At 47.3% G+C, this 27,127-nt stretch overlaps 1 protein-coding gene across 1 annotated transcript in view; it reads right to left on the bottom strand.

Annotated features, from left to right (window-relative positions):
• GRK4 (G protein-coupled receptor kinase 4) overlaps positions 1-23,294 on the bottom strand; it is a 109,163-nt gene extending 85,869 nt beyond the window's left edge. Inside the window, exons 1-2 of the mRNA XM_088462242.1 lie at positions 23,112-23,294; positions 2,152-2,229 (exon numbers count right to left, since the gene is read on the bottom strand). Of these exons, the coding sequence (XP_088318368.1) occupies positions 2,152-2,229; positions 23,112-23,294 (261 nt within the window). The remainder of the gene's footprint in view (positions 1-2,151; positions 2,230-23,111) is intronic.
• Between the last annotated feature and the right edge of the window lie 3,833 nt (positions 23,295-27,127).

Genomic DNA, 27,127 nt, shown 5'->3' with positions numbered 1-27,127 from the left:
GTCGATAGCCATCCCCACTATGCAGCGTTGTCCATACACAGAAGAAAGAACTAGAGCCAGCTGCTGGGGTATGAATGAGAAACCAGCCACTGAGGACATGACAACAGACTGTGTAAGAGTGCACAGAGGAGTATATTAACTAAAGTGAGAGTTTTTAGAGGTGGAGATGTTGCGCATAGCAACCAATCAGATTCTACTTAACATTTACCTAGCACCTTCTAGAAGATAATTGCTAGAATCTGACTGGTTGCTAAGAGCAACATCTCCACTTCTAAAAACTCTCACTTTAGTAAATTTATCTCAGAGTGTGAGCTGCACTTTATTTCATAGTTTGCACTGGGGATGGATATCTAGTACCAATGTTTTACAAACATTGATATCTGCATCTGCCTATGTTGGGAGGACGATGTTTTTCCTGCCATCTATGTTTTCTACCGATGCTGAAGTTTTTTTTTTTCAGCTGAAGGCAAAATTAGTCTTGTGAGCACAGAAAGGCCTCCACATAAATGTTGTCCAAGTCTCAGAAGCAACTAGGTATGTGAAGGCCCCATAGCAATGTAAGGGCCCCTATGTACCACCTAATGGTAAAAAATGTATATAACACATTCTACTTTGACAAGAAAGATGGGCCCCCCTCAGCTCTGGGCCCCATAACAGCTGCCCCCTTTGCACTTATGGCAGTTACACCCATGCTCAGAAGCCAAAGTTATCCAAAAACAATGAGTTTTCAAGACTATTTAAAGAAGATGAGAAAAAAGTTTCAGACATTAATGGTCAAGTATCGATTGTACCATCAAATGTTAGGCTAGCGAAGTCTCTTCCTAGTTTAATCTTTCGGTGCAATATATAGTGAACACATCCCAAATTATTATTATTTTTCTTTTGCTTTATCCACTCAATGGTAAGTTGGTTTAGCAGCAATTAAGAAAATATGCTAGAGGGATATTGCGCACTGGATTCAGAAATAATCGTTAGAGGTGAGCTGCACTTTTGGGACGGGTGTCTGCCCTCCTATGTTAAATACAAATATCTGATCTATGGTCATAGATCAACAAAATGCGCTCAGAACCTATAACAAGATAGTATGTATTAGTTGTAGGTGTGTGAAATATTGATACGTTCGGAACTGGTAAATGGTTTTTTCTTCAGAGACTGAATATTGCCATTAATACGGCATATATCTTGCAAATTGACTGCCATTTACTCAGTCAATGAACTATCATCTTTTTAGTCTAATAGTTTCAACCTCTACTCCAATAAAGCCTTATAATAATACATCCAGTTCCGAACGTATCAATATTTCACACACCTACAACTAATACATACTATCTTGTTATAGGTTCTGAGCGCATTTTGTTGATCTATGACCATTTGTATTTAGCAGCAATTAAGCAATAAAAGCCAAAAGCTTGTCACTTAGGGCCCGATTCAGAGATTTACATAAATCCGATATTTACGTAAATCTCTGATAGCAAATGACCTGTGCGTGCACCAGAGCCGCACTGCACATGTGCAGATCTGCTCCCGCGACGTGGGTCTCACTGCCCCAAAAGCCGTAGCTTCATTGACATGGTGCTGGCGTTTGGGTGCGGCGTCCGTTACAGAAAATGGAGGTGCGTTCTGGGCGGGCTGGAGTCTGTATCTGCGTCCAAGCAGCATGATTTGGCTGGACATCCTGAGTAACCTGAGGGTTAATCCAATGCTGCGTCTTCAGATGCAGCCGGCACTGTGAGTCGTTTTACTTAAGACGCCTCCAGCGGCTACTGCATATTTTAGCACAGCCGCTGTTTACAAAGACTCAGCGGCCGGTGCTATAGCGCCCATCTCTGAATCAGGCCCTTAGATCCTTTAGGCTGACCTCCAAATTTCTGTTGACAGTCAATGAAACGATCAGATTAATGTTTGTAGTTTAAGACCGGTCATTACAGAGAATCGTTTACACTGACCATGGTTGGAAACATTGTATGCACAGTCACAGGCGATCGATACTATATAAAAGGTGATGAATTCCGACATTAAGCGCGGGTCCATTTTGGTAGAAATGCGATGGACAAAAAGTTGCATGGTTCACAGGGGGAAAGAATCCTATCTCCATACCGATTTATATGTATGGGTCATCCTTAACATAGCGGAGGACTTAATGTGACTTACCCCATTGTTGAAGTAGGTGTCCAAGACTTTGAGACCATGGTCTTTACGCTTCTCATCTGAGGCCACCTCGTATTCCGCCTGCAGAGAGGGAATACGAAACAGAAACTTAGAGCTAAAAGAAAACAATCATGGAGGTCTATAGTTTCAGCCATAGGCAACAAAACAGTCAAAGCGCCAAAATAGAAAAAAATAAATAAAAGGCTCGTTTAAAAAAAATAAAAGAACGAAAACAATAAACGCACAACTTTGAACCTCCTGGTAGAAGTTAAAAGAAAATGAGATCGCTCCCACCCGCATCATACATGCCCTCATCTGTCTAACACCTGCAGAGACCAAGGTGTCTGCAACATATTCCAGGCCTACACATGGCTACAGCGGAGTAAGTTTAGATTAGAAGGCTAAATATTGACAAGGAGAAGTATATACAACCTCTACAGACAGGAGAACGGGCCGTCACACTGTACAGACACATACATAGAACAGACACTGCACAATAAGCTTTAAATGATGCTGCGATTTCAGATGGAGAATGAGGTCATTGGAACATGGAGACCTACACAGGGTTATCGCTGATGACATAGACCATCAACTCAACAATACTTTACATATAACCTGTGTATAGAGGAGTGTTGGGCCATTCCACAATCACGTATCTGTCAAACTTTACATATATTATAAATTAAATAATTAAGTTACAGATGCGTCCACATACATCTTGCCTCTGTGCGCTACAAGTTGCATTAAACATAATTGAGCACATTGCGACTCTGTAGCGACGAGCGTCTTTTCGTGCGACTTTTTAACTTCTAATGAGTCGTATTCATAAAGTGGATAGAACGCACAAGCAGCTTCTGCTGATTAAAATGATATGCGGCATGCCTATATTCTGTGTGTGGCTGTATCTGCATGCAAAATGCTACATTACAATGTCAGTGGCTGTAACACTGTAACACAGCATGTCACAGGATTTGCTTTTTGCATGATCATGTATGCGACAAAGGATAAAGTCACATAAGACATGCATTACTACTTTAAAATTCTATGAATCATACATTCTATACCCTAATAGTTTTGTTAAATTCCAGGACCAATACAAATGACATCAAACATACACACTGTTTGAACATTGTATATGTCATTGGCCATTTTCTGCCTCAATAATCCTATGAAGCCTTGGCATGTTAAGAATACTTATATATTGGGATAATTAGATTGATACATTTCAGAGTAATTCCCTGGGACTGCTCCAATCGGAATATGGTCATAATACCGACTGCGGGGATTCCGTTGCTCAGAATCCCGGCACCAGCATCCTGAAGGTAAGTAGTGGGGTTAGGGTTAGGCACTAAGGGGGAGGGATAGGTTTAGGGTTCAAGGAGGGGGAGGTTATATTTAGGCATTAGGAAGGAGGTTAGGTTTAGGCACAAAGAAGGGAGGGTTAGGGGTAGGGAGGGTTAGGTTACTGACCGACAGGTGTTTGTAATCCTAAACCTGTCGGGATGCCGGCATCGGGATTCTGACCGCCAGGATCCGAGCGCTGGTACTCCGTACCCAACCCCTTTAATTATGTAAAATAAAAAAATTTTGTTTGAGATTTCTGAATTTTTAGTGCCTATAATTAGTTCTCTCTGTCCTTATTACTAGTGCTAGAATAAGTCCAGCATAAACATCACAACAATATGTATAGCTCAATTGGGGAAATTGATCAATTAAAACATTATTTCCAGCAGAACCAACACTGCAAAATTAAGAATACCGTTCCAGTCTTTACAGGGTAAAACGTAATCGGTATGAATTACCGCCGGACCTAAGCCCGGCGGATGAAATACAGACGCCGGAAGGCCGGCACATGAAGATCCCGACTGAGGTGAGTAAGACCCCTAAAACCTCCCCTCTCACCCCTAACCCTCCCTTAGGGGTGCCTAACGTTAACCTCATCCCCTAGTGCCTAACCTCCCCCGGGGGTGCCTAAACCTAACCCCCCTCCCCGCACCCTGAACCTAACCCTCCCAGGGGATGCCTAAACCGAACCTCCCCCCCGATGGTGTCTGACGCTAACCCCCCCTTCCCCTAGCCTAACCCTCCCTGGGGGGTGGCTAACATCAAGTCCTCCCGGGAGTCCCTAAACCTAACCCTCACCCCTCTGCGGCCCAGTTCCCAACGCCCTGCTTACCTACGTTCGGTATGCCGGGCGTCGGCATTTCAGTGTGGGGCTTATGATAGGCGTCGGTATTTAGACGCCGATCATTAGTCCCATGCAGGGATATCACTGTCGGGAAGCCTGACTACATCCCGGGTAAAACACCTCGTAACCAATCACAAAGGGTTTTTATCTTATAGCTGTACAGGATTCCAAAGTATTTAGGATTATAGTATGATACTAATTAACCCATAGGGTCTGAGGTGATGTGAGATTCCCTCGTTCCGTTCAATCAGACACAGAACCTCTGACTGTGTGTTACTTCTTACAGTATTATCTATATCATAGGTTCTCAAACTCGGCCCTCAGGACCCCAAACAGTTCCTGTTTTCCAGCATCAGCAGTGACATAATTAGCTCCACCTGTGGATCTTATAAAATGTATAAGAGAGTAATGAATACACCTGTGCACCTGCTGGGTGACCTGGAAAACATGAACTGTTTGAGGTCCTGAGGACTGCGCATGCGAACCACTGGTCTATATGATACTATCTATAAGGAGAGCACGGTCCTTGCTAGAATGGCGCATATACTCAAAGACAAGAGACGCAATGATGACACCAGTCTCTAATGAGTTTATACGCTGTATGCTCATGACGACTGTGATTCAGTCCACTGTGAGTGGAATCGGTATGATTTACTGCCGGAATCCCGACAGCGGCTGCCCGCCATGGGTGAAAATCCCGATCGTCCCTAAGGTAAGTATTCACTAACCTAATTCCCTCCCATAACCCTCCCTTAGGGGTGCCTAACCCTAACCTTCCCCTCAGTGCCTAACCCTAATCCCCCCTCTAAGTGCCTAAATCTAACCCCCCCCTTTCCCACCGCCTAAACCTAAGTCCCCCGGGGGGGGTGCCTAACCCTAAGTCCCCCCCGGGGGTGCCTAACCCTAACCTCCCTCCTCCTAGCCTAACCCTAACCTCCCGAGGGGGTGCCTAACCCTAAGTCCTCCCCGGGAGCCCTAAACCTAACCCTCCCCCCTCACGGCTGTCCGCGCTCGGCATCACTTCGATCGGGATGCCGGGCGCCGGTCTCCCGGCGTTCGTAAAATGTCTGGCGTCTAGATTTAGACACCTGTCATTTAACCCTAGCCGTGATAAAGCCGGCTGTCGGGATTAGGTCCGCCGGCTTCCCGACTACATACCGTGTGAGTACCGTAGGCCAAATATACAATTTATCACACACCGTCTTGCACTTCTACTGAAAGCATGGGCGACTAATATTTGTACTAACAGCTATTACCAATAGCTACAGAGAATTATTATATGTGGCCATAGTGGGGTCGCTTTGGTAGCTCTACTCAACAGCGTATGGTGAAAGATAAAAAGATTCAGCCTCTGTGAAACTCGAGAACAGCCACCATAAGTTAGTCAGCGACTGTATTAGCGCGGTCGGATAATGACAGCATAAATGATCAAAGGCATTCATCACATTGCCGTATTAACCGTCCGGCCAGACATACCTCTGAGATGGGTCTTTGGGAAATTGCCATCCAGAACGATAAATTTGGCAGTCACTGGCATCAGTCATTTCGGCTCTAGAACCATCTATGGTCTAGCGGTATCTCCCGAATGATACAAGAGTACATTAGCTGCGATTCATCTCCGCAAAACGTGTTTTGTGACTGAACGCTGGAGTGATGTAAAAGAAATGCCTCGAAAAAATGTGCAGAGAGGCCAAACTCCTGGAGGACATCCAGTCCTCGGCTGCCGAGAACACATAAGACTAGCATAATTACAATTTCTTGACTAAATCTACAAAGCTAATAAACATATGCTGAATCATTAAATAACCGTTCAAGAAACTGTTTATGTAGCTTAATGTCTTAACAGAGTCAAAGCAAGACATTGAAGGACCACAGTGCAACGTATTTCATGGGCAATCCCACTGCATGGAATGTTGTGGGCGGAATTCAAACGTTTGCTCCCCCCTTCGCGCCAGACGAGCTATTCAATTGTTGCTCCTGTCGGGCGCAATCAGCTTCTGGTGCTGGCATTTCAGCTCGCACCCCCCGGAGGTGGCGAGCTGAAATGCGCGAAAAGGGACCCGCTTGGGCGCCAAAACAGCACTTTATGCAATCGCGTCCAGCACTTTGGTCGGGTGCAGCTGTTTTACGCGGCTAAGCCTAACCTCTATGGGAGCGATCAGCACGATAATCGGCATCAACTGAATAGTGCCCCGCGATCTCCCGTCACTTTACGGGAAATGGGGCACGCTAAAACAATTGAATTCCGCCCTGTGTGCCAGTAAGAAGAGAGGAAATTTAATAAAAATAGGAACACCACCACAAAAACAAAAAAGAAAAGGGGTAGATTTACTAAAGCTTCTAAAATTGAAAAGTGTTGTTACCCGTAGCAACCATCAGATTACAGCTATCGATTTTCTATTGCAACCTATCAAATGATAGACAGAATCTGATCAGTTGCAAGGGGCAACACAACCACTTCATTTTTAAAAGCTTTAGTGAGTCGGGGGTGGTATGAAAAAAGTCATCACCCACAATGACCCCCCCTTCCTGAGAAGTGACTTGTACCTCCATAGCGTGTTAATTCAAATTCCTTTATCGCCATTCTTTATCACTCTGAATCTGGTTCTGGGGTAGAACCAGGTACGGTAGGGCAGATTTTGTCAGTAGTGCTTTCAAGGTGTCGTCCCCCTTATGCATTTTGTTGTATTTGGAAGTAGGCAATTAAAATGACTTGTTCTAAGAAGCAAACTAGTGATGTTTGTGCCTTCCAAAACCTATATACTGAAGACTACGCAATAATCTGTTACAAGTTGAGTCTCCCATATCCAAGTATTTTGGATATCGGATTTTTCCGTATTTTGTAATATTTGCATACCATGATGAGTTATCTCGGGAATGGGACCCAAGGCTAAACATAGAATGTATTTATGTCTTGTATGCACCTTATATACACATTTGAGGGGAATTCAATTCAACGCGATGTTGAATAGCCGCGGGAGGAAGCTCTAAGGATTTCTTCTCGCACCTCCCTGGGGATGCGAGGAGAAATCCGACCGAAGTGCCGGGCAGAGAATGCTGGTTAGCGCGTCTTAACACCATTGTTAAGGCACGATAACCGGCATTCTCCGACCACATAGCGCACTGAATTGAATAGCTCCGGGAGCTTGCTCCCGGCGCTATTCAATTCACGTTGAATTTAATCTCCCCCATTGAGACAAAAAAAGGGGGAAGAAAAAAAAAGAGAGGATAAGGGCTATATCTCACTGCACTGGTATATATATTACTGAAAAATATGTATACAAATAAAATAAATGAAAAAACTATGGGCCTGATTCAGACCCACTCGCGAGCGGCTGTCCGCTCGCAAGTGGGTCGATGGTCTGCACTGCGCATGCGCACGACGGTGGGAGCTCCGTCGTGCGCATGCGCGAGACGCGACGAGTGAAGGACTTTCCTTCGCTCGTTGTGTCTGATCAAAGGGGGCGTGCTGTCGATGTTGATTGACAGCACGCCCCCTTTGGTGGGCGTGCCGGGGGCGTGCTAGAAGCCGGCCCCACTGACATCACTAGTGATGTCAGTGGGAGTGATTTTGGCTCTGATAGAGCCAAAATCACTCCGGGCCTTGCGGTTGAGAAACTCAACCGCAGGCTTTGGCATCGCGACCATCAGCCTGCACGCTCGTATATGCTGTGGGTGGTGACCCACAGCTATACGAGCGTCTAGGAGGACGCTCCATAATTATGGAGGTGGGCGCTGATTCAGAGCGAGCGCTCTGGTCAGAGCGTCCGGCTCTGAATCAGGGCCTATGTCCACAGGTGTTCCTTAGCGTAGAGAGAATAAACAAATAATGGAGTGTGTGGTGGCGCGCTACTCAGAGTTGGTGATAACAGTGCAAAAAAGAAGATCACAATAAATGACCCACAAGACTATTAGGGAGCACTCTTATAGCCTATAGAAGTATTAATTCTAAAACATAACTTTTAATATATCAAATAACTTAAAATTGACTTACAAAACAGATATAATAGAAAAAGACGTGAAAAGTATATAGATAGGGGTGTGAGGGGCGAGGGTGGCGAAATATGAAAAGGAATAATGACGTTAACATATAGATGACAATCACAAATACATACAATACAGAAACAATGTAAAATACACCCAGGGAAAAAAAAGAAAATAATTCATAAAAAACAACGTTACTGCTTTCATGTACAAAAGTGGAGAGACTGAATTAATATCTCTCCAGTGATGTCAATCACTGTAATTTATTCACAACAAGGCACTTATTAGATACCGATAGAAGAAAGGAGAGAAAAATGAATTTTGTATTTTGTACTATGCATTAATCGCTGTCAATTGTCTTTTGAACCTTGCACTTTATACTGTGTAATACTTGCTGCTAGACATATGTCATTTATTATTTGAATACAGCTTATACACAACACTGCTGCTAATTTAATTCTATCTATAAATGTTGCACTTTGTACTATGCAATAACTGCTGCTAGTAATAACGCACTTAACTATAAAGAACAAAATGTATTGAGTGAGAATGATAATCCTTTCTGTGATCAAAATTATCTGCACTAAGAAATATTGCTGCTAATTTAATTCTACCTATGAATTTTGCACTTTGTACTATGCAATAATTGCTGTCAATTGTCTTTTGAACCGTGCACTTTATACTGTGTAAAACTTGCTGCTAGGCAGATAGAATTTAAATAGCAGTGTTGTATATAAGCTGTACTCCAATAATAAATTACATCTATAAAAGTTGCACTTTGTACTACGCAATAACTGCTGCTAGTAATAATGCACTTATTTCAGTTAAGTTACCGCAGTATAAATTGTCATTAATTATCACAATATTGCTGTTAACTAAATCTGCCTTTGACCTCTGCACTTTATGTTGTTTATATATGGGCTGCTATGCATAAGCACACTTTATTATTATGAAACCGCTATCTTAGTAAAAACTATAAAGAACACAACTGTGTATTGAGTGACAAGGATAAAACTTTGTGATTATCAAAAATATCTGTACTAAAAAATAATAAAATTATACCATTTATAGGAGATATAATATGAGATATGGTAAGAACTTACCCTTGTTATCTGTATTTCTACGAAGTCCATAGGGTTCCACAGGATACCTTGGGGTATAGGTGATGACGTCAGTCTTCAGGCACCACAGAGTTAAAGTTTTCAGCCTCCCAGGATGCATCTGGGTCCCTCTCCTATACCCCGCCCCCGGGCCAAGGCATCTCAGTTACGTCACAAGCCATAGGCCGGAGGAGGAGAAGAAAGAGAGAGAAGAAAAAATCTGGACAGTCACAAGAATCACATTCTCACCATAGGGAGACGGAAAAACCGGTGACCGGAATAAAGCCCATCTGCAGTACAGGTGCGACAGGGCGGGAGTCCTGTGGAACCCTATGGACTTCGAAGAAATAGAGATAACAAGGGTAAGTTCTTACCATATCTCATATTTTCTACTTCAGGGTTCATAGGGTATCCACAGGATACCTTGGGGATGTCCCAAAGCAGTATCCTTTAAGGGAGGGGACGCTCCTGTGCTGAGAGGAGAATCCGCCGCCCGAAGGAAGCATCCTGAGAGGCAAAGGTGTCAAAAGCGTAATACCTCACAAAGGTATGGACATTAGACTATGTAGCAGCCTTGCAGATCTGAACTGCAGAGGCACCACGTCTAGCTGCCCACGAAGAACCCACAGACCTAGTGGAATGAGCCCTCACCAAGGAGGGAACTGGAAGATCTTCATGAAGATAAGCTTCTGAAATTGCCATATGAATCTAGCCTGCCAAAGTCTACTTTGAAGCATGCCAACCCTTTTTACGGAAGCCATAGAGGACAAACAAGGCGTCCGACTTCCTAAAAGAAGAAGTGCGGTCAACATAAATTCTCAATGCCCGCACAACATCCCAAGTGGCGTCACCCACTGAAAGTCCAGGTGAATTGAAAGCCGGCACAACAATTTCTTCATTGATGTGAAAACTGGATACCACTTCGGGAAGGAATCCCGGACGAGTGCGAAGCACCGTCCTATTCCTATGAAAAATCAGAAAAGGGGGTCTACAAGAGAGAACCCCTAAATCCGAAACCCTTCTGGCCGAGGCAATGGCCAGAAGGAATATGGTTTTAGCTGTAAGCCATTTAAAGTCCACTGAGTCCAGTGGTTCAAACGGCGGTCCCTGGAGAACTCTCAGGACCACAGCCCAATTCCAAAGCGCCACCGGTGGAACAAAAGGTGGCTGAATGTGAAGAACACCTCACATAAAGGTGTGCACATCAGAGAGCGCAGCAATCCTACGATGAAACCGGGCAGACCCCTGTACTTTCAGAGAAGCCAGGCGAAGCCCATGATCCAGTCCAGCCTGTAGGAAAGCCAACACCCTAGACAGGCGGAACTCCCTAAGGGAATACCCTCTAGGTCTACACCACTGGAAGAAAGTATGCCACACACGATGGTAGATTAGATTCTTGCCGAGGAAGGTTTACGAGCTCTTAGTATGGTTTGCACCACGGAGCCAGAAAAACCCTCTGGACCTTAGCATGACCGTTTCAACAGCCACACAGAGTCAGGTCCGCGTGAAGACAAGGACCCTGTGACAGCAGATTCGGTCGTAATGGTAACCTCAGAGGAACGTCTACTGACAGACTCTGGAGGTCGGAGAACCAGTGCCGTCTGGGCCACTCGGGAGCTATCAACAGTAGCGTACCTCCTTCTTGATTTGAATTTCCGTATTACCCGCGAAAGAAGGGAAAACGGAGGGAAAAGGTAGGCAAACTGGAACGTCTACTGGACGGACAGGGCATACACCAGAGACGCCTTTTCGTCTCTTGTTCGAGACCCGTACACCCGCAACTTGTTGTTGTGCCGGGACGCTATGAGGTCTATCTCTGGAAGACCCCACTTGTCCACCAGACTCCGAAAGACGTCCTGGTGTAAAGACCACTCTCCCGGATGCACATCCTGCCTGCTGAGAAAATCCGCTTCCCAGTTGAGGACTCCCGGGATGAACACTGCTGATAATGCTGGGAGATTGCGCTCCGCCCAGACCAGAATACGGAACACTTCTGCGAGTGCTGCCCGACTTTGGGTTCCTCCTTGCTGGTTTAAATAGGCCACCGGGGTGGCGTTGTCCGACGGGACCTGCACAGGGTGACCCTGGAGAACCGGCTGTGCCAGCTGGAGAGCTCTTGACACCGCATGGAGCTCCAAAATGTTTATTGGAAGCACCGCTTCCGCCCGAGTCCACCTGCCCTGAAACAAGTGTGGACCCGTGACAGCTCCCCAGCCCCGGAGACTGGCGTCCGTTGTTAACAGGACCCAGTTCGCCACCCAGAACGGGTGACCCTTGTTGAGGTGGGTCGTCTGCAAACACCAGGTTAGAGACAGGCGAACGTCCGGAGTGAGCCCCATCGTCTGGGACTTGAGACACTGAGGCAATCCATTCCATCTGGACCGGATCAATAGCAGCAGAGGTTTGGAGTGAAATTGGGCGTACTCCAGCATGTCGAATACCGACACCATTGAGCCCAATAACCTCATTGCCGAGTGTATTGACACTCGACGACACTGCAGACAACTGCGCACCCTCAACTACAAAGCAAGGATCTTTTCCTCCGTCATAAAGATCCACTGCTGCCTGGAGTCCAATAAGGCCCCGAGGTGCAGGATCCTCTGACGGGGTGAGAGTGGACCTCTGCCAGTTTGTCAACCAGCCGTGACGTTGCAGTACCGCAATCGTCAGATCCAGATGGTGTAAAAAAAACTCTGGAGACCCCGCTATCAACAGGAGGTCATCCAGATAAGGCAACAGTCGGACTTCCCTGCGTCCGCAGGAGAGCCGCCATGACCGCCATGGCCTTGGTGAATACCCGTGGAGCAGTCACCAGGCCAAAAGGCAGTGCCCGGAACTGGAAATGTTCGTTGCAGATTCCCAATCTGAGGAACTGCTGATGGCGCAAAAGAATAGGGACATGCAGTTAAGCGTCCTGGCTGTCCAATGACACCATGTAGTCCCCAGGTTCCAGTGCCAGAATAATGGACCGCAGGGTCTCCATCCGAAACAGAGGCACCCTCAAGGACTTGTTGAGGACCTTTAGGTTTCGTATTGAACGGTAAGACCCATTGGGTTTCTGCACCAAAAATAGAATGGAATAGAAACCCAGGCCCCTCTGGGAAATTGGAACATGCACTGAAACTCCGGCCTGGAGCATAATGTGCAAAACCTTCCGCAGTTCCGAGGCTTTGCTCTGGTCTAGCGGAAGGCCTGTCCCGAAAGGAGAGGGCATACCCGTGAGAGACCACCTCCTGAACCCAAGTGTCTGTTGTAGTCCTCGACCAGCACTGGGCGAACTGAAGCAGGCGCCCCCCACTTTGGGGTCCCCCAAAGGGAGGCCTGGACCGTCAGGCCACAGGTTTATCTGACCTAGGAGCCGGACGTCTGGTACTCCAGACCTGTTTCTTGGGCTTGGACAATTTCTTGGTCCCAGCCTGCCATGGAAAGGACTGTACTTTAGGCCTACCTTGGGCCCTGTGAGGCCGAAAGGACGACCCACCAGCACTAGAAGGAATCGTAGCAGACGGAAGACATGCAGATTTTGCTGCTGCCAACGTAACTACAATTTTGTGCCAGATCTGGACCAAATAGTACCTGTCCAGACCTTCTAATCCCTTTTTGGAATCCGCGTCCGCTTTCCAAGAACGCAACCATAAGGTGCGACGAGCAGCCACGGCTGCAGAGGAGATCCTAGAGGTGAGCATACAAATATCTAAGGCCGCTTCATTAATGTAAGTGGCCGAGTCTCGGAGATTGCCCACCAACTCGGTCTGTTCAGCCGAACAGTCAGAGTCCAAAGACGCCTCCAAATTATCCGCCCAGCGCTCCATAGCTCTGGCTACCCAACACACGGCCAGAGCCGGTCTGGATGCTTCCCTGCAAGGGAATAAACGGATTTGAGGCAGATCTCCACCTTGCGGTCAGTGACATCTTTCAAGGATGACATCGAAGGCATAGGCAACATGGCACTTTTGACTAGGCGTGTAACATGTGAATCCACTTGCGTAGGGGATTCCCACTTAGAAAAATAATTGACCGCAAACTGATAAGCCACGGCTAAGCGCCTCTGGGGCTGAAACCGTTTACCTGGATTTTTCCACGCCTCCTCTAAATGATCCACCAATTGATCAGAAAGAGGGAACACCGTAGCCTCACCCTTAATATCCTTAAAAAGGCATATATGAATGTGGCCACCGAAGGATCAATATCCCCAATAACTAAAGCCGAGCGGACCGCTCGAATAAGACCAGGGATATACACCGTGGACTTAGCGTCCGGCTCTTTCGTACGGAGAGGTTCTTGGTTAGATAGATCCAGAATCTCCCCATCATCTGACGTCTCATCGTCATCCCCATAAGGAGCAGATAAAGACGCCACCGGCCGTTATGAGGCCGCAACACAGACTCCCCCTGTAAAACATCGGACAAATGCTGAACCAATGTAGTTAGAGTATTAACCCACGCAGGCTCCGGAGAAACCTGGGAAGGGACAGGGAGACTGTGGGGTACCATCAATTGTCTCGGGATCTCCCGCATGGGTGACGACACCACTGACTGCCGGGACAAACCCGTCTGGGTAAACGCAGGTGGCGGAGCTAGCTGGCCCACAAGGGTTGTAAGCGCCTTAGCGAAACAAGCCCAGGGAGGTTCCTGTACCGGGACCGTGACCATAATCGGCCGTGACAGTGCCAGGCACTGGGGACATAACCCCTCAGCGTTACCCTCCCCCTCCGCTATTGGTACCTTACATTTAGTACACATGAGCTGGAGAGGAAAGTCAGTCTCAGACATGATGGTAAGTATGTGACACTCACACCTATACTTATTGGTATAGTGCGAATAACACCCTGCACACCGCGCACCGCAAGGGCTTTGAGCAGAGCAAAATCAGGGACAGTAATAAAGCTGACAGTAGAAAGTGAAAGTACAGACAGCAGGCTATCAGATTAGTCACATACAATGCAGAACAAATCCCTGCACTATTAGCGCTGGTTCTCAACTACTCAGACCCTCAGGCTGGTAGGACTCAGCACTGCATACACTGACCTGTGACAAACAGAGGAGAGGTATGCTGGGGGACCCAGACCGCAATGCCACCGCTCACAGGCTTCCAGCAGCGTTCACCATGCTTCAAAGATGGCCACCGAGGAGCAGAGGATGAAGGAGGCCGGCCTGGGGACACACTATGGCCAATCAGACAGAGCAGAGAGGCTGTGTACAGCAGGGGAGGCGCCGGCTGTGAGACAGGGAAAGCGCGCTCCCCTGGCATGCACTTAACCCCTGGGACGCCGCAGCGCATGCCGCTCAGCAGCGGCCCGCTGTCCCAGGGGGTAGTGGAAGCGCAGGTTGGTCGCCTGGCTCCACGCTGCAGCCAGTCCCCAGGGAGCCCCCTGCCTGGGGACTCAGGACCATGTGACCAGTGGGGACACACCGCGGGACCCCGCTGCTTACCTGCTATCCCCTGGGATCCGGCCATGGACCCAGACATCTGTGGGCACCGCTAGCCGTGACCCCAGATGTCTACCAGCATCCCCGGATCAGTACCGGCGTTCTGGTACCGGCGGGGTGTAGGGGAGACGGCATGGACGTCAGTACTGACTGTCCATGCTGTACTCCCAGATGTGCAGCCAGCGCTGCCTTTAAAAGAAACTTCAGGGGCTCTTCACAGCCCCCCTCTGCACAGTGCCTCCGACTCCGGCCAGGCACCGACGAAACTGAGATGCCTTGGCCCAGGGGCGGGGTATAGGAGAGGGACCCAGATACATCCTGGGAGGCTGAAAACTTTAACTCTGTGGTGCCTGAAGACTGACGTCATCACCTATACCCCAAGGTATCCTGTGGATACCCTATGGACCCTGAAGTGGAAATATTTATGATTTATCTATCACACTCCTTTCGTTTCCCACCTATAGCCAAGTAGTACTTCTCATTCGCTGTCCAATACACCTCGGTGCAAGACATTGAACAGTAGAGATGAACGGCGGTAACAGGGAAACGTAACTGGCTGTGGTCTCCAAGGGTTACTGTGGAACACATGTCTCTCACTTCCCACCCTATGCTTTAGGTATGATGGGAAGCAGCAGAACTGTCTAACACAGGCCTCTCACACCCTGACCTTATATACACAGCCTGAAGGGAATTCATTTTATACAATATTTTTTATCATTTTGTGCATTAAACAAAGTTTGTTTACACTGAACCATCAGTAAGCAAAGGTGTCACTATCTCAGTCGTGCTAAAAAATAAACCCATATTTCGGAATATTTATATACGGAAGACTCCCGTATTAGCACGATAAAATAAGTTATATTTTATAAAATATATTTCATTTATAATATATATCTCAAACAAACAGAGGCGGCAGTCTAGGGGCTTTAGACAAAGAGATAAATGACTGTCAGGGGGCGGAGCCTCGCAATGGTGCCGCAAGGCTCCATCCCCTTTGAAACAGGCTCTACCTCTTTTCGGACAGTAGTATAACCATAGCGATGGTTACACTATCGAATTGAATGCGGTGGCTAGTTGCCATCGCAGCGCATGTTTTGATGTCTGAAGTCCGGCAACCATTTGATGCTGGGCTTCCGATGTCCTTCCCTATCCGGGGCAGTTTGTTTACATTTGATGCCCAGCCCAAACACCTGACATCAGGCAACCAACGAGCTTCTAGCAGGCTCGGCCGGTGGCTGACAGCTTGGATTTAGTTTGTGGTACGTTGGTGCCCATTAAGTGTATTTAATTGGCTTCAGTGCACTGTGTGTTTAGCCCCTGAGGAAAACATCAGTTGAAACGAACGTAGAGCTTCTGCGGGCACCGCTGTAGCAATGCATGACTGATCATTGATGCCTGTATGAATAAACACACACACACCATACATACATACATATATACACTAGAGATGAGCGGTTCGGATTCTGTGGAATCCGAACCGCTCCGAACATTGGGGATCCGAGTCCACCCGAACCCTGTTCGGGTGTTCACCGCCTGACTCGGATCCCCGTTCGGGGCCGAACGGCGGCCGCCTGATGTCGGATTCTCACTAGAGAATCCGACATCAGGTCTCCTCGCGTGTAGGGCAGAGCGCAGTGATAGCGCTCTGCCCTACACAGACACAGACACACAGCCGCCAGCGGCAGCTGTGTGTTTGTTACAGCAGCCAATGAGAGTCACACAGACTCTCATTGGCTGCTGCACGGAGGGAGCCGGCTGGAGCTCACACATGAGCTCCGTCTTCCGGCTCCCTCCTCAGCGTGTGACAGAGCGGACGGCGCGGGAGCGGGGATACAGGTAAGTTTTATTTTTTTTATTTTTTTACTTGTCAAAGGTCCGGGGGCGCTACTGGGGGGGGGGGGGTCTGCACTACTGGGGGGGTCTGCTACTGGGGGAGGCAATACTACTGGGGGGGCCATACAACAGAGGGGCCTGCTACTGGGGGGGGCTATACTACTGGGGGGGGGTCTGCTACTGGGGGGGCCATACTACTGGGGGGGGGTCTGCTACTGGGGGGGCCATACTACTGGGGGGGATCTGCACTATTGGGGGGCCATACTGCAGAGGGGCCTGCTACTGGGGGGGGCTATACTACTGGGGGGGTCTGCACTACTGGGGGGGGTCTGCTACTGGGCAGGGCTATACTACTGGGGGGGCCATACTACAGAGGGGCCTGCTACTGGGGGGGGGCTATACTACTGGGGGGGGTCTGCTACTGGGCGGGCCATACTACTGAGGGGCCTGCTACTGGGGGGGGCCATACTACTGGGGGGGCCTACTACAGGGGGGGCCATACTACAGGGGGGGGGCCATACTACAGGGGGGGCTACTACTGGAGCAGCCTACTACTGGGGGGGCCTGCTACTGGGGCAGCCTACTACTGGGGGAGCCATACTACTGGGGGGGCATACTACTGGGTGGCATGCTAATGGGGGGCATACTACTGGGGGGGCCTGCTAATGGGGGACATACTACTGGGGGGGCCTGCTAATGGGGGGCATACTACTGGGGAGCATTCAACTGGGGGCACTGCATAGTGGACCGTACTACTAAGGGGACTGCATAGGGGGCACCACTGCTGGGGGACATTGTGTAAGGGACACCGCTACTGTGGGCATTGTGTAAAAGGGTCACTACTGTGGGCATTGTGTAAAAGGGGCACTACTGTGTGTCGTAACATAAATAAGAGACACTACTTTATGGTGTAATGTGAATCAGGCCCTATGTGCGGTGTAATGCTAATAAGATTGTGCACTGTGACTCCTAGGGCCGTAGCCCACTTTGTAAACAAGTACTGTGACTCTGCTGGCCGTACCCCACTGGGTGGGTGCACTACTTTTCATTTCTGCCACTGCTGTGTGGCAATGTGTCATAGATGTGCTTTATACTGTGGTGTCTGTGTCGTTGTGCCGCTGCTTTGTCGCTTAGTAACCAGTCAGCTCACTGCAACCTTTGGCCAATAATGTTGAAAACAATATTATAAGCTGTGATATGGTCTAAATTGACTGGAAATTAATGTTATTGAGGTTAATAATACTCTAGGAAGAAAAAAAAGACCAATTTATGTGATTTTAGCTTTTTTTGACAATTTTTGTAAAAAAATCCAAATTCAAATCCAAATCCAAATCCAAAGCCGGTCACCGCAGTTTGGCAAATCCAAATCCAAAGCCGGACGACGAATTAGAACCAAATCCAAATCCGGCAAAAATGGTCCGGCGCACATCCCTAATATACACACACACACACACACACATATATACACTGACTTTCCCTCTAGTGTTACCATATGTACAGTCCTGATGAACAGGTCCTAGGATTGATATCTGTATTCTGTACTGATGTTTTGCATATTTAAATAATTTTTGATTATACATCCTGGGAGTGCCGCCTCGTTTTTCCTCAATTTTGTGGTGCTGCCATGAACCACTAGAGGGAAAGTCAGTTCTATTTGTTTCAAGGATTGCACTCCTTACTTTGCTCCTTAATCCAGAGTGGCGAACAATTTGGACTTGCAGGGACGGCACGGCACGGCAGCCGTCCTTGACAGTGGATATTCCCGGCTTTTACACAGCGACAGTAACGTGTCGTGCCGTCTGAAAGGACCCACCAGTTTCCATGCCGAATTAAATTTTACAGCTGGCAAAAAAACGGCAGTATTTTCGCCTGCCGGTGAAAACCGGTTGGTGTGAACTAGCCCTTATGCTGGCCATACACTAGTACGACCAGCACACGATGAACATACGATCTGACGTACGATAACTCGCCCCTATACGACTGGCCATGATACGATCGATCGTGTGCTTCACCAAAAACATGCGATCATAATAGATTTAAATGATGCCACTCGGATGCACGATGCTTCGCATGCGCAATAACACGGCACAATCTGCATACGATCACGACGGATAATATGGGCTGCAAGTCTGATTATAAGATCCGATAAAACAGCGGGGGGAGTGCGCATTGGATCGTATTCCTACCTAAATACTACACGATTTTCACACATCTCATTGCACGACGCATCTAAAATCGCGGCCCGAAATCACGCTAGTGTATGGCCAGCATTAGTCTACTGCAGTGTTTCCCAAACTCAGGAAGCACTAGCAGTGCATGTTTCCCAGATCTCCTCAGAATCACAAGTGCAATAATTAGCTCCACCTGTGGATCTTTTAAAATGTGTCAGCCAGTAATGTATACACCTGTGCGCCAACTAGGAAAAATGGAAACCATGCACTGGTCCACTGTAATCTGCCCCCAACACGACATCATTATCGTTCAATCGCTCATTAATCGTGCATAAATTGGGCAGTTTAATGTCGGAAACGACCAGCGATGCGCCCTCCCGCTGGTTGTTTCCGTCATCAATCATCGCCTGAACATGCCGGTCAATCTGTCGATAACGACAGATAGACCATGTTCAGGGATGAGGGAGGGTGCCTGCATTCAACGACATATTATTCAGTGTAGGCACTACAGGGGATGAGGAACAACCGTACGATTAGGATGTTGTAATCGTACTGTCGTTCCACTATCTGCAAGCGGATACGCGGCATAAGTCACGCCTTATGGCACAAAAAAGATAGGTGTATGAAGACATCTGTATAACACACACTAGGTTAGAACATAGCACTAATAATACATTATTATATTATAATTAGAGATGAGCGGTTTGGATTCTGTGGAATCCGAACCGCTCCGAACATTGGGGATCCGAGTCCACCCGAACCCTGTTCGGGTGTTCACCGCCTGACTCGGATCCCCGTTCGGGGCCGAACGGCGGCCGCCTGATGTCGGATTCTCACTAGAGAATTCGACATCAGGTCTCCTCGCGTGTAGGGCAGAGTGCTGTGATAGCGCTCTGCCCTACACAGACACAGACACACAGCCGCCAGCGGCAGCTGTGTGTTTGTTACAGCAGCCAATGAGAGTCACACAGACTCTCATTGGCTGCTGCACGAAGGGAGCCGGCTGGAGCTCACACATGAGCTCCGTCTTCCGGCTCCCTCCTCAGCGTGTGAGAGCGGACGGCGCGGGAGCGGGGATACAGGTAAGTTTTTATTTTTTAATTTGTGCAAGGGCCGGGGGCGCTACTGGGGGGGGGGGTGTCTGCTACTGGGGGTGCGGGGGGGCCATACTACTAGGGGGGTCTGCACTACTGGGGGGGGTCTGCTACTGGGGGGGGGGTCTGCTACTGGGGGGGCCATAGTACTGAGGGGCCTGCTACTGGGGGGGGCCATACTACTGGGGGGGCTTACTACTACTGTGGGGGGGCCTGCTACTGGGGCAGCCTACTACAGGGGGGGCCCATACTACAGGGGGGGCTACTACTGGGGCAGCCTACTACTGGGGGGGCCTGCTACTGGGGCAGCCTACTACTGGGGGGGCCATACTACTGGGGGGGCCATACTACTGGGTGGCATGCTAATGGGGGGCATACTACTGGGGGGGCCTGCTAATGGGGGGCATACTACTGGGGGGCATTCTACTGGGGGCACTGCATAGTGGACCCTACTACTAAGGGGACTGCATAGGGGGCACCACTGCTGGGGGACATTGTGTAAGGGACACCGCTACTGTGGGCATTGTGTAAAAGGGTCACTACTGTGGGCATTGTGTAAAAGGGGCACTACTGTGTGTCGTAACATAAATAAGAGACACTACTTTATGGTGTAATGTGAATCAGGCCCTATGTGCGGTGTAATGCGAATAAGATTGTGCATTGTGACTCCTAGGGCCGTAGCCCACTTTGTAAACAAGTACTGTGACTCTGCTGGCTGTACCCCACTGGGTGGGTGCACTACTTTTCATTTCTGCCACTGCTGTGTGGCAATGTGTCATAGATGTGCTTTATACTGTGGTGTCTGTGTCGTTGTGCCGCTGCTTTGTCGCTTAGTAACCAGTCAGCTCACTGCAACCTTTGGCCAATAATGTTGAAAACAATATTATAAGCTGTGATATGGTCTAAATTGACTGGAAATTAATGTTATTGAGGTTAATAATACTCTAGGAAGAAAAAAAAGACCAATTTATGTGATTTTAGCTTTTTTTGTCAATTTTTGTAAAAAAATCCAAATCCAGTCACCGCAGTTTGGCAAATCCAAATCCAAAGCCGGACGACGAATTAGAACCAAATCCAAATCCGGCAAAAATGGTCCGGCGCACATCCCTAATTATAATGTAGAGCCAGTCAGGCAGAGTGCAGTCAATGTGATTCTCTGCACCTGTGAAACGCATGTCATTATAGATTGGATCAGGAACTCGGGAGGTCGTTGTCAGCTCTGGGTATCACAAACAATACACCATGCGACGCGAGACGCCTGGCACATGTGAACCAGGTCCCATGCCAATCCGCAAAAAATGCAAATGAAATGCGACACACAGCTTCACGGATAATGATTCATTTGATATGTGACACTTGTATATCTGTGTGTGACTGAGTCTGTATACAATGCAGCCAGGAACTTGGCATGAAGAAAAGCTGCGGACGCTGCATTGCAACACATAGCATACAGATTCGGTCTCAGTCAAACACAGATATACAAGTGTCGCATTCATTGAAGACACGTGAAGCGATTTGTCACTTCCAATTGCAACTAAGACGCTCGGCGCAAATCAAGTTGCGCAGGACCGGGAGCGGCAAGGAGGACTGATTGGCGAGATTGCAGCAATAGTGTATGAGGACATATCTGTATGAAACTACAGAGGGAGAACTACTGATTTCAGACGAGAGTTACCACTGGGGCATCAGCCTATGTACCTTGTAGTAAAATGAGCACAAAATCGCTTTATTTTTCTGTACTACAAGTTATTAATGAGCATTACTCTTATAAAGGTCATATTACTGTGGACTACTTTTATTTCTGACATATTATTGGACATTACTATTACTGATGATTCATCTGTTTGTGGCCTTTTCCTGGGCATTTAATATTGTTCCTGCTAGTATAGTACTGCCAAGCTATTGCTGGGCTTTATAGTTACCACTGACATATTGCTGATCATTACTTACTGCTGTACCTGTTACTGGCTATTATAATTACCACTGACATATTGCTGATCATTACTTACTGCTGTACCTGTTACTGGCTATTATAGTTACCACTGACATATTGCTGATCATTACTTACTGCTGTACCTGTTACTGGCTATTATAGTTACCACTGACATATTGCTGATCATTACTTACTGCTGTACCTGTTACTGGCTATTATAGTTACCACTGACATATTGCTGATCATTACTTACTGCTGTACCTGTTACTGGCTATTATATTACCACTGACATATTGCTGATCATTACTTACTGCTGTACCTGTTACTGGCTATTATAGTTACCACTGACATATTGCTGATCATTACTTACCGCTGTACCTGTTACTGGCTATTATAGTTACCACTGACATATTGCTGATCATTACTTACTGCTGTACCTGTTACTGGCTATTATAGTTACCACTGACATATTGCTGATCATTACTTACTGCTGTACCTGTTACTGGCTATTATAGTTACCACTGACATATTGCTGATCATTACTTACTGCTGTACCTTTTACTGGCTATTATAGTTACCACTGACATATTGCTGATCATTACTTACTGCTGTACCTGTTACTGGCTATTATAGTTACCACTGACATATTGCTGATCATTACTTACTGCTGTACCTGTTACTGGCTATTATAGTTACCACTGACATATTGCTGATCATTACTTACTGCTGTACCTGTTACTGGGTATTATAAACTGTGTTAGGGGCCGATTCAATTGTTTGAGAAAACTAAGCTCCCATCTAAAGAAGCCAGGAGCTAACTAAATTGTTTTGGGCGACCAGCCCCAAGGCTACACTTTCTACTCGCACCCTCATGTGATGCAAGTACAAATTCGCACAAAGTAGGTCTTTGGGGCTGGTTGCGAGTGCCTAATACTTAGCACTGGTGAAGCCGCCTAACGCGGTCACTCAAGAATGCGGCGTTATGCAATACAGGGCTGGTCGCGCAAACAAACGAATTAGCTCATAGCCTCACGGCCACTTTACATGGGAGCCAATTCTCTCAAACAATTGAAATCGCCCCCTTAGAGTCTAAATGCATACAGTACACACAGGTCTAATGCAGGTAAAATATTAATAAAATATCATCTTGCTGTACATGGCTGCAAAATATGTAGCAAGAGGTCGGGAGCAAAATAAAACAATGCAACAAAACAAAAAAGTGGGGACTTACCACAGCATCCAGAAATTCAATGCACCTTTTCAGCTCCGGTCGGGTGTCGCAAAACTGCCTGAAGAGAAGCCTTCCGATTGGCTGCTTCTCACACACATTGTTGTAATCTCTTTCTAAGGAAGAGAAAATAAAAAGGATGAACTTAGAACTTAACAACGTTCCAGCATGGGGAGCGTCACACATAGGCTTACCATACTATCCTATTAAACTAATGAATGACAGGTTCTGTGGCAGGCTGACCTCAATACAGGCAGCAGTGAGCCCTATTCACATGTCAATTGATACAAAAATGCAACATTTAAATAAAATACAGAACAAGACCTTAATAACTGGCCTTCTATGAGATTCTGAGGTATGGGGAAGCCATGCACTACACCAGACAGCGAGGAACCTAACACTCCATTCCCTGGATACACATAAGAAAATACAACACTCTGGCATTTCCACAGAACCACTTGTATTTGAACGGAATGGGTATGTAATGCCGGCTATCGGGATACCTCTTGTCAGAATACAGACAGCGGCATCCCGATGGTTGATATCCCGACAGGGGTCGGGTAAGTATACTTACCCTCCCCCTTCACTCCCTAACCCTCCCTTCTTGTAGCCTAACCCTACCCACCCTAATCCCTCCCTTCGTGCCTAAACCTAATCCCTCCCTTCGTGCCTAAACCTAATCCCTCCCCCCTTAGTGCCTAAACCTAATCCCTCCCCCCTTAGTGCCTAAACCTAAACCCTCCCCCCTTAGTGCCTAACCCTCCCCCAGTGGTGCCTAACCCTAACCCCCCCCCAATGGTGCCTAACCCTAACTCCCCCCCAGTGGTGCCTTACCCTAACCCCACCCCCAGTGGTGCCTAACCCTAACCCTCCCCTCTAGGGGTGCCCAACCCTCCCCTCTAGGGGTGCCCAACCCTCCCCCCCTAGGGGTGCCCAACCCCCCCTAGGAGTGCCCAACCCCCCCTAGGAGTGCCCAACCCCCCCTAGGAGTGCCCAACCCCCCCTAGGAGTGCCTAACCCTAACCTCCGCCCTAAAACCCGACGCTAACCCCGTTATGCTATCTAAACCCAACCCTCCCCACTTAGAGCCTGAGCCTAACCCCACCAGTGGTACCTAACCCCCCCCCCCTTGGGGTGCTTAACCCTAACCTCCCCCCAAAACCTAAGGCTAACCCCACTATGCTATCTAAACCCAAGCCTCCCCTAGTGGTGCCTAACCCTATCCTCCTCCCCACCCCACCCAAAAAAAAAAAAAAAACTAAAGCTGCTACGCACCCTAAACCTAACCTGGACTGTTAGGGTACTTTGAGGGCCGAGTTCGGCAAATGCTGCTGTAAAGAATATTTACACAGGTTGGAAACAGTGTCAGCATGACGATGAGCTGAGTTATACCCCCTTTTGCTTCGTACAAAAAATATGATAAAAAGCGGAACATATACACACACTCCAAAATATAGGATTACCTAAAGGACATCCAATATAGAAAACATCTCTGTTGGGAAGCATGTGTGCAGAGATACGAAACATACATTAGTGTTCATTCTAGCACCTTGCACCTGTCACAACCTGTGCAGTTCCTCTTTCCTGCTTGGCGTGTCGCTCTCTGCTCTGGTGCTTCTAGCACACTGGTCTGTATCTCAGCAGTTTGTTGCATCAGCTGAGTGTGCAAGAAGCTCCAGACGCAGAGAATAACACCCCAGATAGGAAAGGGGAACTGTACTGGTTGTGACAGGCACAGGGTGCTAGAATGAACACATACATTGTTTTCAGATGAACTCCAATAAATTACATTTTATAAAATAATAGATTTGCTATATGTACAGTGTTATTGTCACGGTATGCGCTCTAAAAATCCCAACACACGAGAGGCGACATCTGACATCATCTACGAAACTGCACCGATGTCTACTGTTGACACATCGACCATTTAAATCCAAACGCTTTAAAAGGTGCATAGGCTGTATGGCTCTACAGCAACTCATTTACATACATGCTGCTTATAATGCCTAAGATGTTATTATAAAGGAATGGAGCACACATGTAAAGCAATTACAACAGTCATTCAACATCTGCATCTCCTGCTTCAAGTTCTAAAAGGCTGACCTGGCAACTCTGCTTACATCTAGAGACTGTCAGCTGGGCCCCCACCTTACTGTACTGATACAATAAAGCCATTAAGAGAGAATAATCATGACAATTGTATTATTACTTATATAATAATTCATCAAAGGCATCTGCTTCACATTAGTCACAGAGGTTCTGAGGGGTGGGAGAAAAGAATGGGTATAGTGTCTCTGTTGTGAGATAAGCGTATAAGATTATTTATTTAGACGACCGGAATGGTATTTGAGATTTACAAATAAGTACAGCAGATGTGTGAATACTAGTCAAAGAACACACACACACATTTACACTAGTCCCCTTCAGACATAGGTTATGGTTTTATTTCACTCTTAAGGGCCAATCCAATTGAGTGTGAGTTGGGTACTGCGGGCCGTTCTCACTGCAAACCCACACCGTGAATTCCATGGCAATCCAATTCCAAATACGTATTTAGTTTACAGAGGAAATTAGCTTTTTTGTGTGCTTTTCTTTCTCTAAAAAGCTCAATAATGGTATAAATGATGTGGGACAGGTATGTTGAGGTGTAAGTGATGTGGGACAGGTATGTGGAGGTGTAAATGATGTAGGACAGGTATGCGGAGGTATAAATGATGTGGGACAGGTATGTGGAGGTGTAAATGATGTGGGACAGGTACATGGAGGTGTAAATGATGTGGGACAGGTATGTGGAGGTGTAAATGATGTGGGACAGGTATGTGGAGGTGTAAATGATGTGGGACAGGTATGTGGAGGTGCAAATGATGTGGGACAGGTACATGGAGGTATAAATGATGGGGGACAGGTATGTGGAGGTGTAAATGATGTGGGACAGGTACATGGAGGTATAAATGAAGTGGGACAGGTATGTGGAGGTGTAAATGATGTGGGACAGGTACATGGAGGTATAAATGAAGTGGGACAGGTACGCAGAGGTGTAAACGATGTAGGACAGGTATGCGGAGGTGGAAATGATGTAGGACAGGTATGCAGAGGTGGAAATGATATAGGACAGGTATGTGGAGGTGTAAATGATGTGGGACAGGTACATGGAGGTGTAAGTGATGTGGGACAGGTATGTGGAGGTGTAAATGATGTAGGACAGGTATGCGGAGGTATAAATGATGTGGGACAGGTATGTGGAGGTGTAAATGATGTGGGACAGGTACATGGAGGTGTAAATGATGTAGGACAGGTATGTGGAGGTGTAAATGATGTGGGACAGGTACATGGAGGTGTAAATGATGTGGGACAGGTATGTGGAGGTGTAAATGATGTGGGACAGGTATGTGGAGGTGTAAATGATGTGGGACAGGTATGTGGAGGTGCAAATGATGTGGGACAGGTACATGGAGGTATAAATGATGGGGGACAGGTACGTGGAGGTGTAAATGATGTGGGACAGGTACATGGAGGTATAAATGAAGTGGGACAGGTATGTGGAGGTGTAAATGATGTGGGACAGGTACATGGAGGTATAAATGAAGTGGGACAGGTACGCAGAGGTGTAAACGATGTAGGACAGGTATGCGGAGGTGGAAATGATGTAGGACAGGTATGCAGAGGTGGAAATGATATAGGACAGGTATGTGGAGGTGTAAATGATGTGGGACATGTATGTGGAGGTGTAAATGATGTGGGACATGTATGTGGAGGTGTAAATGATGCAGGACAGGTATGTGGAGGTATAAATGATGGGGGACAGGTATGTGGAGGTGTAAATTATGTGGGACAGGTACATGGAGGTATAAATGATGGGGGACAGGTATGTGGAGGTGTAAATGATGGGGGACAGGTATGTGGGGGTGTAAATGATGTGGGACAGGTATGTTGGGGTGTAAATGATGTGGGACAGGTATGTGGAGGTGTAAATGATGTGGGACAGGTATGTGGAGGTGTAAAGGATGTGGGACAGGTAC

The sequence above is a fragment of the Taudactylus pleione genome, unplaced genomic scaffold (assembly GCF_031769625.1).
Source record: "Taudactylus pleione unplaced genomic scaffold, aTauple2 ptg001166l, whole genome shotgun sequence".
Lineage (NCBI taxonomy): Eukaryota > Metazoa > Chordata > Amphibia > Anura > Myobatrachidae > Taudactylus > Taudactylus pleione.
Note: the sequence above shows the minus strand (reverse complement) of the source record. Positions and strands in the feature narration are given on the sequence as shown.